Consider the following 15967-nt stretch of genomic DNA (forward strand, 5'->3'; position numbering starts at 1 on the left):
TGGAAAATGGCTGCAATGAAACAAAGAGTGAAAAATTTAAAGGGGTCTGAATACTTTCCGTACCCACTGTATATCACACATGATTCCTAAGCACATGGCAAAAATATGTTATGAGAGATATCCAAAATTCCCTCTGTAAAAAGAATTTTGAACCTGGCTTTACAGAATGATTCCTCTTTTGGAAATGTAGGGTATGCAAAATAGTGCATATATACTAAGATAACTCAGTAATCAACTGGGGAAGTTTCATGGTGATATACAGTATATTAGTTAAAAAATGTAACCTATTCACTTACATAGTGATACATATTATTGCATCACTAAATATAACTCAGTGATGTAATATGTATGATTCTGAAATAGGCCATTCTGCATAATGAGTACTTCTGGCATTTTAGGTATGTGTTTTAATGCTAACACTCGCACTTTTACTGAAGTAAGATTTTGAATGCAGGATTGTTACTTGTAACCGAGTATTGCTACTTTTAGTAAAACATCTGTGAGTTCTTATCCCACCACTGTCTGTCCATCCCGGTCTGACATAAAAACACATCACTTCTAGCTTCTGTGTGAACAGTCAACTACATCATGTTTATCACAAAGTTTTTATTAGTATTTATTGGTATTTATTTTGTCATTAAGTATTTATTTCATCTGAGGATACATGTAGTGCTGTATAAAAGAAAATGGGAGATGTGCATTGTGCATAAAGATGGAGGCCTTCTGGCTAGAATCACTACTGGTTCCACAGTGGAAAAACATCTTGGTTCGCAGTGCATTGTGGGAACTGCTTTGGGAGTACAGTATAAGCCTAAAGGGCAAACACTTAATGAGCTTGTATGCATTTATGGTTCAAGCTAGCAGTTTTCTGTGTAATGCTGCAAAACACTACCACATCCGATTTCCACAGATGAGAAATAACAAAGTACAAAAACTTTGTTACTCTACTCAAGTAGATTTCTCCTACTTTACTATGTTTTTGGAGACTTTTTACTTTTACTCCTTACATTTTTAACACAAATATCGGTACTTTCTACTCCTTACATTTTACAAAATTGGCTGTTATTTAAGTTTTGTATGCAAGAGGTCGTCGTGTCTGAGAATAGTGCGCCACACAGAGAAAAAAATTGGAGAATGGAAAGAGAGACTAGCTGTCCTGTCTCAGGATAATCAGTTGAGAAATGCAAGTATTATAACTTATGTTGTCAGTTCATTTAAGCCTGTTGTTGTTTGGTTTATAGTTCTCGCACATTGAAAGTAAGTTAGCTAGTGATTCCGTTGTTTGTGTTCTTCACCTGTTAGCTAGGTGGCACGTTGCATCAAAAGACAGAAGAAAGTTGTCTCCGTCCGTGTTTTAACAGACACACCTGGGGCCAAGTTGGAAACCAGAATCAACTTTATCTTAGATTGGACAGACAAGCAGCAAGACATTACTGATCATCCTCGGCCTTATCTGAGAGAGATGTTTGAGATAGTAGACATCAAGAATGACTCCTGGCCGTTGTGCTGGGGAACTGTAAAGTATGGGGAACTTCTTAACTAATGTCAGTTTAGTCATTCATATTTTATACTTTATTTTCTTTCTAGAAGCCATAATTAAGCACACACACACATACATGTAGATTCCTTAAAATTTTGAGGGGAAGATTAAAAAAGAGAAACTGGATCTGTAAATTCTCACAGAATCACAACTGAATTCACATCTTGCTGCTCAGTCAGAATCTTTTTAACCTGGAGTCCCAGTCTCTGTCACAATAATCATATGTGTGATGTTTTAGGCCTATTGCCAGACATCCATTTAAAATGTCGAAATGGCATATAAAAGGGCGTGTTCTCTATGCCAACTAAAGTTTCTCAGTTCGCTCTAGTAACATGTGTGGTCCAGGGAGCTTTGTATTAAAAATGGATATCATTCACAAGGCTACTTTTACTTTGATCCTTTAAATACATTTCCCAACCTGTACCTTGTTACTTTTACTTGAGTAAAGAGGTTAAATCAGTACTCCTACTTTTACCAGAGTATTTTTAACACAAGTATCTTTACTTCTACTTGAGCAGCTAGGTGAGTACTTTTGCCATCTCTGCCGATTTCATCGTTTATCTCTCATCCTCTCTTTAATCAGCTGCTGTGTTGTGGGATTTTGGAAGAAGGTGGTGGTTGATCATCAACATGAGGAGATCAGCCTAGGCAACATGCTAATACCTTCTGTAGGCCTATCTTGACTTATTTGAATGCAGGACTTGTTTGTAACATAGTATTTTTACACTGTGGTATTGCTACTTTTACTTAAGTAAAATGTATCTAAGTAGCATAGCCAACTTCTTCCCCAGTCTGACATAACCATAACACGACACAACAGTAAACTGATACACTGCATAGTTTGTCATGCAGGCTTCATTAGTATTCAATCACAACGTACTCATCTCGAGGACACATTCCCTCCTGAAATATCCTATCAAGAGGAAGGATGGTTTGGCCGAGAAACACGTCAAGTCCGATAAGCACACGGTGCATGACGGTGAGGACCAGGTCCCCGCTCCCCGGGGGGTAAGCGCTCCGGCCGCCGTCCTCCAGGATCCCGGGCAGCAGCTCGAAGCAGCATTCCTCGTTCCACTCGGGCACCTCTGCCTTCTCCACCAGCCCGGTGGTGTACTTCTCCTTCCCCACCTGCATGATGGTGTAGAGGTAGCGGCTGCCATGCTTGCCCTTGGTTCGCAGTCCTCTTGCGCGGAGGACGGTGACATTCACGTGAGTGGGCACCCATCGCTGATCATCGTCGAGATCTATCAGTGACATCATCTTGTACCCCTACACGAGCTGCCTGTGTGTCCTTTAATAGTCGTCGGTTCACTCAGTCTTATCAGTCGCTTTGGAGATCATCCCCTTTGTGTTGCGCAAGAGTTACCGTGCTGCGCAAAATAACACCTCTGCAGAATTTCTCCAAAGTCCGCGGAGCCTCTGAGGGTTTACCCGAGGTCAGTCTCCAGACAGCAGACCGCGCCTGTGTTCAGCTGAAAGCTCCGCGTGCCATTCCCAAATCCAATCAATGCAAACCAAGTTAGGCGAGCTGCGTGCTGAAATCATCCCGTGCTCCGTAGTTAAAAACGTGTCGCATCCGCTAGTTGACTGTTCGAAATCTGCTCGTTGTGCTCACGGCCCTCCCTCCTCCAGAACAGCAGGCCCGCATACAGTGAGAGAGATGCCGCAGAATTAAAGCGAAACACCCAACCGATGCTCCATCAGATCCGCCGACACACACATACACACATATACGCTGTATGCTGCTGCTGCTGCTGAGAGAAGAGATCTGCAATCAGCAGCTTGGCTTTGTGTGAAACAGCAGTAGGCTAGATCAAGTATATGGCGGAACCCTCAATTTTTTTTTTTTTATTATACAATTTGGTGTTTCACTTTTGTGGACAGACTTGTGTGCTTACATTTTAAAAACTACAGTATAGTCCTTTATATCTATTGGCTGGAGAACTTTGGGACATCGGGTTACTCTCATCCTTACAGCTACAACCCCACCTGGTGGCGATCAGTTCAGTGTGAGGGAAATCAGAACTAAATGTAAATGTACTGTATTTATATAGCGCTTTTCTAGTCTTAACGACTACTCAAAGCGCTTTTACTTCATACAGAAACCATTCACCATTCACACACATTCATACACTGTGGCCGAGGCTGCCGTACAAGCCACCTGCTTCTGTATTTCTGTTAAATCACCAGCAGATGTCGTCTTACACACAGTGAAACAAAGTAACGTATTACATTTTACTCAAGAAAAGTTTTGACGTACTTGTAGGCTACTAGAGTATTTCCATTTTATGCTACTTCATACTTCTACTCCACAATATGTGTCTGATGCTGCAGATTTGGATTTTACATACAAAACACATGATTAATTTACAAGATAAGAAGCAGTGCTGTATCCAGCATCTTCAAATGAGCTCCACCTTAGAGCTGGGCAATATATTGATATTACATTGATATTGTGATATGAGACTAGATATCATCTTAGATTTTGGATATCGTAAAATGGCATAACTGGTGTCTTGTCCTTGTTTTATAGGCTGCATCACAGTGAAGTTGTGTCATTTTCTGAACTGACCAGACTGTTGTAACTGCTCTATTCTTTGCCTTTACCCAGTTAGTCATTATAGCCACATTACTGATGATCACTTCTCAACAATCTCATTGTGTAAATATTTTGTGAAAGCACCAATAGTCAACACTACAATATTGTTGTGGTATTGACATCAAGGTATTTGGTCAAAAATATTGGGATATTTAATTTTCTCCATATTGCCCAGCCCTACTCCACCTACACCACATATAGGCCTACTGTATATACATCATTCAGAAAGGGACCATCCTTTCAGACTTTTACTTGTCACAGAGTACTTCTACATAGTGGTGTTGCTATCTTTACTGAGTAAGAGACATGAGCACTTACCACTGTTTGCAAATAAATGAAGCTCCATACTATACATCCGAAAAACTGATTGTTGTTTAACTAGCCAATGCATCACATGGAGTCATAGATTTGATGCTATTTAATGACAGAAATACAACTTTACTGTAAATAAACACCTTTGTCTTGTTTAAACTGATCTTTCTTACTTTAAAAAATGTGTTATAGAATAATTCCATTTTCGACAAGTTTTCCTAAGACTTTAAACAATAGATACATACCGTAGATATTCATCAATGAAGCTTTCAGCTTCAGTGCTTATGGTATTTATTATAAACAAAACAACAACAGAAGCTATTAGATTTGTAAAAATCCTACTGATGTTTCACAGTGTTGATAACAGCCACTTTGAGGGAGTAAATACAAATAAATGCTCACATTCAGAACAGCAACACAACAACAGAATCCAACTGTTTAAGGTTTCTGTGGCACTTTTCTACTTGGCTTTTAAAGAGAGAGACGTGGTATTTCAAGAACACCTCACACAATATTGTACTTTATATTACACATTTACACAGCACTGTCGACGTGGCAAACTGACCTAATAAATCTGGTACATTCAAAATGTAGAAAACTGCGTATTGACGTGAAGTGATGGAGGACCAAATAAAATAAAGAAACATAAGTCAAAGAATAAGAATGGTTAAATACTCTCCCTGTGGGATGGCTGTAGCCATAACGAGACACGTAAAAAGTGCAAATAAGAACGAAGTGCTCCACTTGGGCCAACAACCCACACTGTGATTACGTGACACACTTGACTTGAATCAAGTTTAAGGCATTATTATATGGCGTCCTTGATTCATCCTGACTCAAAAAGTCTTCTCACTGAGGAAAATCTAAATGAAATAGAATGCAGTTGAAGACTTTTTGCAACAGGATGAATTAAAGAATATATGACAGAGCAAAGAAAGTGCTTAAGCATAAAATAGAAACAATGTTCTTGGTATTTATCCACTGTGTTGTTGTTGTTGTTTTTCTGCAAATCTGCATTTTATTTATAAGAATACCTTCATTTAATGGAAGAAAGATCAGCATTATATCACTGGCATATAGGCCTACAGCACTTCCAACTAATTTAGGAGACCTCTTGTAAAGAAGATCTTAAAGTGCTCATATTATGCTCATTTTCAGGTTCATAATTGTATTTAGAGGTTATACCAGAATAGGTTTACATGGTTTAATTTTCAAAAAATACCATATTTTTGTTGTACTGCAAATGGTTCAAGTCCCAGTACGGACCAAAGTACAGAGTGTAAATTGGTAGCTGGAGATTTGCCAGTTCACATCCTGGGCGCTGCCAGGTGCTCTTGAGCAAGGCACACGTTCACCCTGTGTTTTGAGCTCTCAGGCATCTCACTTCTGTTCCATCTTTGTTGGGAGTCGGACACAAGCACTACCTAAGTTAGGACAATTATCCAACCAGAAGCAGAGTATGAGGGCGTGCCACGCTAGCAGCTAGGCGAGCATTATAGCATTTGTTACAAAGTGACGTACGTTTGTCACGAAAGTAAAGGCTGGACTACAACAGAGCTGTTTGGAGTAGTTTGCGAACAGTGTTTTCTGTTGGAGATGGTGATTTCCCTTTGGGGTGGACCTTGGGCTTTTTTCACTTTGTAAACCTATTACATGCACAAAATACATATGTAATAATATAAAGGAAAGGGAAAAGCCAAAAAGCATAATATGAGTACTTTAATATTGTTGACTGTCCTGCAATATGACGCGCGGTTTTCTTTTCAGTTGCATATCTTGAAATCTGCTGCAGGAAGTTCAAAACAGATCAGCCTTGACTGAAACGGCTTTCAACCCAAGGGAAGGTGCATCTAAGCACATTGCCAAGACTTTGAATGCACTTTTTCTTTTTATAACTTGACACATCGGAAGTGATTCATATTAGGAAAAACAAGTGCAAGGCTACAGGTGACAAAACAGGATTTTTTTCAGAGGCACTCCTATTGAAGGGCTGCAAGTAAAGGTGCTTCGCCAATGATGAAGAATTTGGCAGAAAAATATTAAATGCTACTTTCCGTAATGGAGGGCGCAATGTCAGTGATGGATGCAATGAGTGTCTAACTTGGGTAACATTTACAAAAACAGCTTCCTGATGACCTTAAGGTAAGCGTGTAAATTGAAAAAAATTAACTGACTGCAACCCCGAAAACACAAAACAAAACGAATTCCATTGAAAGGGACACAGCTGATCAAAACAGCTAACCATAGGAAAAAGTAGCAAGTGGAAGACTAAAATTTTAAAAGTTTAAAACACCTTAAGAGTCAAATATTGACTAAAACAAACAACAAAATCGCAGGTATAAGAATGGCAAAACAGCTATAAACTATTCAAACTGCTTCAGCAAGACTGGAGTTATATTCTGTATGATAAACTTCTGGAATGTTTTCTTCACTGTGTAAAGTGACAGGTTCAGGTCATTGTTTTGGGATATGTTGTAGTACAGCTACATTTCCGCCATTTGTCTTTAATTTCTCCTCTACCTTCAGTCCGATTGGCCGTTCTGACAGCCTTTCAAATACAGTTCGTCCTGTGACAGATGTCCGTCAAAGCCTTCCATGTAGAGGCTGCTGGTGCTGCTTCCGCTGCTGCCCAGGAACGTAGCGACCGCTCGGCCCTGACGAGCATGACCGACGGCATCGCTGAATACTTTGTTGATCTGCTCCTCTGAGGGCATCCACCAGTCCAGGTTTGAGGCACAGTGCATCCGGATGAATTCTGGCAATAAAAATGTTCAAACAAAAGAGAAAAAATGTATATGTTTTTTTAATAATTGATAATCAAGGCACTCCTTGATTTGTACCAGGGTTTCAAAAAGCAAGAGGTTTTGAGTGTGACATTCACATTAAAGGCATTAATGCTCAATCTCTTATTTTATAGAGATGTGATCTTTGTATATGTGGGATCGGCGTGAAAACTAATCTGACCTGCCCTTTAAGTCAACATAATTGAGATTTTCATGATCATATATGAAATAAAAATGTGACAGTGAGAAACCTGCAAAGAATTATCACCTGGATCTGCAGCAGCTCTTTTTCAATGAGCTTTACAGAGAGTTTCAGCTCATTGTTTAAGTGAGGCCAACAAGAGTACTGTTTGAGGTCACTCTCACCGACCTCATAGTGTTGTTTTAGGCCGCAGCTGTTATAAGAGAAAGAGCTCTAAAAACTGACTGTACCATTAATGCTTGGCACCAAAAAGACAGGTGACAGACAGTTAAAAACTAGCTGGTGAACATAGTGGAGCATTTACATATCTGTAGAGCCAGATATTTCCCTCAAGAGTTGGTAGTGACCAAACACAGAGCTAATAGTAGAGTGAATGTTAGACATACATACATTGACCAGATGGTCATAAAAACACAATTTTAAATGATTGATCATGTTGCTCTGTAACTGCATGATGTGTAGATTTAACTATTTTGCCATCACGTTGACTATAACTTACAAAAACATTGTTATTACAGGTTTGAAATTATAAATGGTGAAACAGAGGAAATGAATGAAATATTTGTTGCGCTCAAGGTTAGAGTTAGACCTTTTCTGTCAGTGAAACACTTTGAAATGCCTTGTTGTTGTAAGGTGCAATAATCAATTGCCGTAGGTGAAGTATAAGAAAACAAAACAAAAACATTAAATTTGAGCAGTTGAATCTTCTGATCGGTTACAACTAAAAACACATGACCACAAATGTACCAGATCTTAGACCAACATAAGTCTTGGTTAAATGTTATGAGTCCAGAAATAAGGAGCTTACTTGATAGCTACTGCTGCTTTTCAAGTCTGAAACATGTAAGCTGTAAAAGTGGAGTATAAAAGCATGGCTCTACATCATTCAAATAACGCAAACATTTTATATGCAGACATATGACAGAGCTCCTGGCTGTCAGACAACTGTATGAGTTCTACCAGTTTTGCAATGATACTGTATCCCAGACTGAAGCACAATGCCACCACTCTTTTAACTCAACAGACATGTTGTGACTGTGTACCTCTGAGGCAGCTGACTTTGACGGGGTTGAGTGGTCGTCTCTCCAGGCCTGGATCTCCTGAGTGGACCGAACGCTTCCTTTTGCCCAGACCGCAGGAGAACTTGAGCTCGTCAGTGGTGAAGACAAAGCGAATCAGGTAGCGCAGCAGCCGCCTGCCATCTTTCTTAGAGGAGTTGACGGCTTCGTCCCACTGCTTATTAGAGATGAAGAGAGGGTAGTTCTCCAAGAGCTGCTTACTGCCCTGCAGGGAAGAGGAGGTCAGAAGATGTAATGGTCGGACGGCGTTCAGGTATGTCCACAGCCTGGCTCAAAATCTGACTGTATTCTCTAGTTTTGTCAGATTTGAAATTGTCCTTTAACCTTAGCTTAGGGTGCACATTATCTAGTGTCAGTTTCACAAATTTTATACCACTTTCTGTTGACTTTACAGGCTAAAAAATACATGAATATACACTGAAATCCTTTATGTTCTCAAACAACAGAAATGCTTGAATAAAAACACAGACCTCAAAGACTGTTTGCCGCTCTTCTTCCTGCAGAGACAGAGTTTTCTTTAATTCAATATTTTCACACAACTTAACAGCACACTGGAGAAGTTACTGATGTGGAAAGGATATGATGTTGTACTTTTACACTTAAATATACTGTATGCTACTGATCACACATTTTTCAAATACCTCTGTGAGCTGCTCCTCTGGCATCGGCTGGACCAGCTGGTTGTGAAACTCGAGAACAGTCTTGAAGTAGTCAAGAGCCTTTTGACAAGGAACTGCATAAGAACACATGTTACCATAAATACAAATACACTGTCAAAATGTTATGCAAACAAAGAGACCCATCTTCTGTATGATTTAACAATCATGCAGCTCAAATTAGCCGGTTAAGTGCAATGTAGGTTAAGGTGACACAGAGCTCAGAATGCTTTGGGGAGAGCAGAAAAGGTAATAAAAATAGATGCTATTGAGACTGTTGCCCCAAACACTGTGATGTAATTAGAGAGTGTGAGCATGCCACACTCTGAAACTGAAGACAGACAAAAACTGAAGGTATTACGGTGCAATGATAAACTCGTGTAGCTTTGGTACTGATTAATGCAATAATATTTTTACTAGAGATGTACAGACAGCTACATATGACTAATTAAAGAAAGACCATGAAAAAAAAAGTAGAATAGAAAATCAATTAGTAGATTAATCAATCTACATAAAATAACTGGCTATTTTATGACTTTACACATGATGTTATCATTACTTTTAGGCATGTTAGCGCTTTGGCTAGAGGGATGGCAATGTTGGTTGATTTGTCCACCACTCCTGTCCAGACTGAAATAACAGCAACTTCCACGTCAAGTCTCTGAGATGTGACTTTAAACTTGTTCAGGTCTATCAATGCTTTGTATGACAATTACAAGAGCGCAATGGTCAACATCTCAACCAAGACTTCTTTTCTTACTGTAAACAGGACATTTACCGTAATGACTCAAAGCCTCTGTATGTGTAAATTAGTCAAATGAGAACACTCAAATTAAAGGAGAAACTGTGCAAAAAGTCTCATGATAAGTTCCTGTACGTTTGGAACATCTGACATCTGTGATTGGTCACATTTAAAAAAAAAAAAAGATCAGTGCTAATCCTGAATGTGACCATCCTGCTTAGCGTTTCAGATAAACCTGTCATGATTAGGCACCTGTATATATGTATCTTTTACCCATCCCAAAGAACAGACCTCAAAACTCCAGGATCCAGGCTCTTAATACTGCACCTGGGATATTCTCCAGCTTGTTGCGGAGCTCCTCGTTCTCCTGCTGCAGCGACAGCACCTCCTGCTCCAACTCCAGGCAGCGTGGACAGCAGCTCTCCTCCTCCTCTTCCTCCTCAGGCAGTGTGGACGAAGGGTGGCCGTACGACTCTGACGGAGTCGGTGAGCCCCAGCCTCCCAGGTTATGTCTTGGAGGAGACACCCCAGAGCCAGGCTCTGCCAACGGACACTGCTCATCCTCCAGACCGGCAGCCAGATGTTGCTGGTGCTGCTGCTGCGGCCCTGAGAGCAGATAGTTCTGTAGGGAGTCTGTGAAGATGCGAAGAACGGCAGAGGTTTGTTGTTGGTTCAAATGGCTTTGTTGGGCCTCCTCTTCTGGGTCTGTGGTGGAAGAACTCTCTTCAGGTTTGGTCTTCCCCAGTGAGGAGCAGTGAAGCCCCTGTACCGCCCCTGGCCCCTCTTCTAGCTTGATGTTGGAGGTGAAGGAGGAGGAGGGCTCCAGGAGACGGCCGTTGTTAAGGAGGCTGAGGACTCGGCTACACTGCTGGGCAAAGGCATCCAGGATGAGACGATTCTCTACGGCAGACAGAGGGAAAATCCAGAGGTCAGAGACAGTGGCTCCCAGTCATCTTGTAGAATGTTTTGTGATGAAGCAGAAACATATTTTAGTGTACTGTTTGAGAGAGATAATTTTTTCACGGATTATCCATCTCATGTACTAATGTCAGGAGATACAGTTTGTATATCACAAAATATGACAAAAGATATTTTATACAAATTACCTATTAAATATTTAAGTAAAAGTATCAGTGTGACAATATTAAAAAAAACTACAGTACAAGTAAAACTTCTGAAGTATCATTAGCTAAATGTCCTTAAAGTAAAAGTACTTGCAGTATAATGTCCCCTGTGTCTGTTATGTTATACTTGCCATTATTGGATTGGTAATATGTAAGCAGCATTTTACTGATAGGAATAGGTTTTGCTATTTTGAACTGTTTTCTAATATTTGCTTTTATTGTGTAATATTGGATCATTTGACCTCTGGGCCTCGAAAACTTGAAAATTAAGCCATGTGAGAAGTGTAGAGAGGACATTTTGGGAACTGCCGACAGAACTCATCGACTTTTGAAAGGTGAAAAGGGGCCCCGGCTAGACATTGCTGTATTGAAAGGGTTTACGAGCCAATAGGTTGGTGGTAACCATTGGTTTTATTTCATATGTTTTTTAATACTGACATCTGTAAAAATATCCAGTAAGTTAGGCTGTCAAATAAATGTGAAGTTGAATGACTACCTTTGACTTGTAGTGAATGAGAAGCAGAAAGTAGCACAGCATGAAACTTAAGTAAGTTCCCTATTGGAAAGCAGCAGATACGCTTGTGGAAACAATATGAGTGGTTCTGTGTTTAGTCCTTGTTGGTTTTCTTTCTGCCTCCCTTTTCTTTCCCCTTTTCCTGCCAAAGCTTTCCACATACAGTAGGCTCCTCTGCTCATAAATGTCAGCTTGATTATGCTGATTTATTCAGATGTCAATAAACTCCAAAGTCACAGAATCTGCTGTGACCAAACCCAGCCAAGCAAAGAAAATCAGCACAAAGCTATTGTCCAGAAACAAGCCTCAGTGTACAGTTTCCCTGGTAGTCTGGGCACGTCTCAATGAGATGATCTCACACATACCTCCGTGTAATGATTATGAGTCCACTGTCCTCACACAAACACGCACACAAATATACACACAGACAAAATGAGTTCTAGGCGGCCACTGCTGCGTTGCCACTCGCTCAGACGTGTCTATCAGCCTGGCGCAGATGTGTCGCATTTATTAATATGCGTGCTGTCTCTGTTTACCCATCGAGATGTATCTGATATCATTCGCCTGCGCCCCCCACCCGCTTCTCTCCTCTCACCAGTTCTGTGGCACTGTGAGCTGAGAGCCTCATAAAATTTCATTAAAAACAACACGCTCGGCAGAGGAAAATTTATGAGCCCCATTTATTTTAATCACAACTCTTTGGGAACAGCTTTTCAATGCAATTTGTGTTATTGTGTGCTGAACTGATTGCTAGGTCCAAGGGTCCGTGCTGCCTCTCTTCAGGAGAAGTGCATCAAGTTTTATTTTATTTTATTTTAGATTTTTCAGCCTTGAGAGCCATGCTCCTATCATGCAGATACAAATCACTTTGATGTGTTATTATCAGTGAGAATTTATGGCACGTTTAACTGGAATTGGATCATGTGTAATATGAGCAGAGGTAATCACGATAGACCGATTTTATCGCCTGGCCGATATATCTGGCCAATATATGGCGATAGTTTTTTCACGGAATTATTTACAGACAGGCATCCACATGCAGCTCTGAGTTGCTGGATCATCAAGGCTGTGTTGTAGATGTTGATGAAAGCCTTTTACACTTGCACAGTTAACCATGTGCAGTACACCCATCCATATGATGCACACTGCACATATCATTTGGGTGATAGGAATATAAGATCATTGCAGAAGTGACACTGATCTGTGTTTTTGTTTATTATGTTTAAAGAAATGGCAGAGCAAATTCTGAAAAAAATACATCCAGTGTGGCAGTGTTTACATCTTTAGGATGTGAATTGAGGGAGCAAAAGCAGTATCGGCTTAAGAAAATCGGCAGCCTGTATCGGCTAAGACTGATGAAAACAAAATCAGTTTCGGCATCAGCACTAAAAAGATCCATAACGGTCGATCACTAGAGGAAATAGGGTTTTGTGTGATTATTTCATAACTGAAATCAGGAGCACTTGCATGCCAGAAGGGATGCAAACAATGGGTCATCAACACTGAAACCTGGGCTTTGGAGCTACAAAAAAATCTGGCTACTCTTTCACAGATGGAAGTGGGTTAAATATGTGAAACTAATGCCTTTTTTCTAGATTAAACCTTTGATACTATGCACACATTTTCCAATTGTCATGTAGGTCTAGGTAAGTTAATACAGTGCAAGCTGAGCTCAGACTGAAAACTTGATTGTCTGTGAAGCAACAATAACCAGCAGAAAAGTGAGACTCATGCTTCCAGCAGTGATAAAGAGATTAATTTCTGATTAGAGGACAAGATGTAATGTTTAATTTTGTAACAGCCAGGATTAGGTTCATTGCTTTCATCTTAATGTTAGTTCCCATGGACCCGCCCTCCACAAGGGGAACACATTTCTTCCTGAGCCTGCACACAGCCCTCTAATGAACTGCAGCTGAGGAGAAAAATTAACACAGAACAATGTGTTTCAACTGGAGATTATGAGAGCCTTTTTTGCGCACACACACACACACACACAAACACACACACACACACACACACACACACACAAAGTAAACACACATATAGACAGACAACTACCCAATTTAATTTTTAGCACATGCACACTGGAGATTCAATCATGACTGCTCTCATTACAGCAGCAAATCAATCACTGCTGACAGGAGGAGAAGGAAGAAAGAATTGGAACAAAAACATGATGCTTAGTTGAACAAAAGACCTGCTTGATTTTAATAACGTATTGTTTTATCTTCCATTCAAGTTTACTGACTCTGTGGAAGATTTATGCTCAAATATCTGGGCAGCAAAAGCCCAAAATATACAATGGAATCTGGAAAATCTGAGGACAATGAAGGCCTGGCTCAGAAAAGTCTCCCTAATCTAAATTATTAATAGGCCTACTTAAAAAAAATTGGAGCAGGTCTCCACATATTACCAGGATTCATCACTCGCTCTGAACAAGTTTGAAACCCACCTGAGCTGATACCATAGGTGCAGTCTGGAGACAATCTGGGCTCCGCTCTGCCGCTGCTGGCGCGCTGCTGCTGGGTCCCAGCTGCCGCGGCCGCTGAGGTGGATGTCGGGACCCTGCTGCTGGGCCTGTTCTCACATGGGAACCGACCCTGCTGCTGCTGCTGAGGCGTCGGGTGAGGTTGTTGGCTGCTGCTGCTGATAGCAACGCTGGTTTGGTGGAGCTGCTGCAGGCGCTGGTGCTGGTGGTGATGGTGATGATGGTGCGGCTGGAAATGATGCTGCCGCTCTGGATGGAAAGTGAAGTGATGTCCGTCGCCAAACAGAGGCACCTCGACCACAGCAGACCTGTCAAAGCGCGACTTGCCCGCCGAGCGTTTGCTCTGGAAGGTTTTTAGGGTGCTGTACGGACCCCGTTGTTGTCGGCACATCTTCGGGGCGCAGGGCCCTTCATCTGCGGGCTGCATCTCTCCCTCCATCCCCGCCAGGTGTCACAGCGCGGCGGAAGGCTCCGGGTCGGTACTGTGGCGTGCTGGTGTGACAGGCAGCTGATGACTGTAAGATCAGATCCGTCACTGTCTGGCTCGGTTTCCCTCACACACACCGTGTGAAGGGTGGGCTCATTTACTGACACGCCGCCGCTCCAATCCCCAGTCGGGAGCGCCGATATTGAGACTCCTCCAGAGGGAAATACAGGCGGGACTTGTGCGCCACTGCCTGCCTCCTTTGTAGCCACCATCCACAGAGAACGACGGGCCCTATAGCAGTTGTACAATCTGGAAACGAAAAAAAACGCAGAAAGAAATTCTGCAATTGAAAAGGCAGAGGCCATTTTGCCACTGAGCTCAGAGCATCAACATAGCAACATGAGCGCAAATGAAAGAAAAGGCCATCTACACCGTGGCATCCAGGCTAGTTAAGACGAGCACGTTATCCAATAGAAGCTTAGCTTTTATTAAGCCGATTTTTGCTTTCTCTAAAAAAAAAAAAATCAAATGCAGGCTTGTAGCCTAATTGGATCAATAAAACGGAAAAAGACAACACAAACAGAAGGAAACATGAGCTCTACCTACCTTTAGTACCGGAATTCCACATTTTGTTTTATTTTTCGGACCATAGCCTAGTTATAGGCCTACTTTTGGAAGTAGCCGAGGCCTGTAGTTAGAAGTCCAACTGTCAGAAATGATTTCATGTTTAAAATCCTTTTAGTGTAAATGCTGGTGTAGCAGCTGTCAGGCAGCCTGCAGGCCTAAAAGTTTGCAGCACCACATGGGGGCGCCACACCAATAGGTTACAAACAGAAGATTTAATGAATGGAGAAACGAAAAGACCTGCTGCTGGGAAACAGAAGTATTTTTCTCTCCCAGTTTCAACAGCCCAGGTAGGTCGGTATTTCAGCTGCTGTGTGATATCAAAACACATGCAAGTGCTTAGTCAATACTGTGTCCAGACACCAACCCGAACATGACTGTATGAGCTACTAAGGAAAGATGTAAAGGCCTGAAGGAATGGCCTGAATAAAACCATTGATAGGCTGATACAATAACCTTTAAGTGATTTTTTGATTAACGACCGAATCAAACATTTACAGAAACTAACAGGGCATCTGAATGCAATGTCAACAGGTTTGTACATTTTTCTGCAAAAAGTTTCAACTTCCTCTAAGTTTCTTCCTACTTGAATTGGCCACAGCCTAGCCTACATATTTATCCACATGCATTAAAGTGAGCCTGTTACTTTCACTGAACTGAGACGTTATTGGACACAATAAGTGAGAAGTAGGCTATGATGATTTAGTTTGGTTTACTAATTATTCAGGAGGCTACACTCTCTTCTTCTATGACAGAATTAGCGTAGAAGGCTAATTTTCACCTGCAGTACCTGGACAGGTAGCATATCAAAAAGACACTCCAAACACTAAAAGTTTAAAAATTATAAAGGCTAAATAAAAAACGAGTCATAATGTCC

General features: G+C 41.1%; 2 protein-coding genes across 3 annotated transcripts in view; both read right to left on the reverse strand.

The window, feature by feature from the left end:
* The window catches only part of LOC117951891 (rab11 family-interacting protein 1), a 17696-nt gene extending 14388 nt beyond the window's left edge, over positions 1-3308 (reverse strand). The window contains exon 1 of one of the 2 annotated variants that reach the window (XM_034883867.1): positions 2421-3308. In XM_034883867.1, coding sequence (XP_034739758.1) covers positions 2421-2800 — 380 coding nt within the window. In that variant the 5' untranslated portion in view covers positions 2801-3308. The remainder of the gene's footprint in view (positions 1-2420) is intronic. The other variant, XM_034883866.1, reaches the window with a different exon arrangement.
* A 1417-nt stretch (positions 3309-4725) lies between these two features.
* LOC117952232 (BEN domain-containing protein 4) lies at positions 4726-14897 on the reverse strand. The gene is made up of 6 exons (XM_034884387.1): positions 14004-14897; positions 10241-10813; positions 9157-9248; positions 8986-9012; positions 8480-8720; positions 4726-7206 (listed from the first exon to the last, which is right to left on the reverse strand). The coding sequence occupies exons 1-6, from the start codon at positions 14476-14478 to the stop codon at positions 6974-6976; spliced, it is 1641 nt and encodes a 546-aa protein (XP_034740278.1). The 5' UTR covers positions 14479-14897; the 3' UTR covers positions 4726-6973.
* Between the last annotated feature and the right edge of the window lie 1070 nt (positions 14898-15967).

This window comes from Etheostoma cragini, chromosome 10 (assembly GCF_013103735.1).
Source record: "Etheostoma cragini isolate CJK2018 chromosome 10, CSU_Ecrag_1.0, whole genome shotgun sequence".
Lineage (NCBI taxonomy): Eukaryota > Metazoa > Chordata > Actinopteri > Perciformes > Percidae > Etheostoma > Etheostoma cragini.

Excerpts from the sequence above, each read along its gene's own strand:
- LOC117952232 (XM_034884387.1), bottom strand. The coding sequence starts at position 14,478 with ATGGAGGGAGAGATGCAGCCCGCAGATGAAGGGCCCTGCGCCCCGAAG. Across the intron at positions 9,249-10,240 it reads CAAGCTGGAGAATATCCCAG|TTCCTTGTCAAAAGGCTCTT; the intron begins GTGCAGTATTAA and ends GTTCTTATGCAG. Across the intron at positions 9,013-9,156 it reads CAGAGGAGCAGCTCACAGAG|GAAGAAGAGCGGCAAACAGT; the intron begins GTATTTGAAAAA and ends CTGTCTCTGCAG.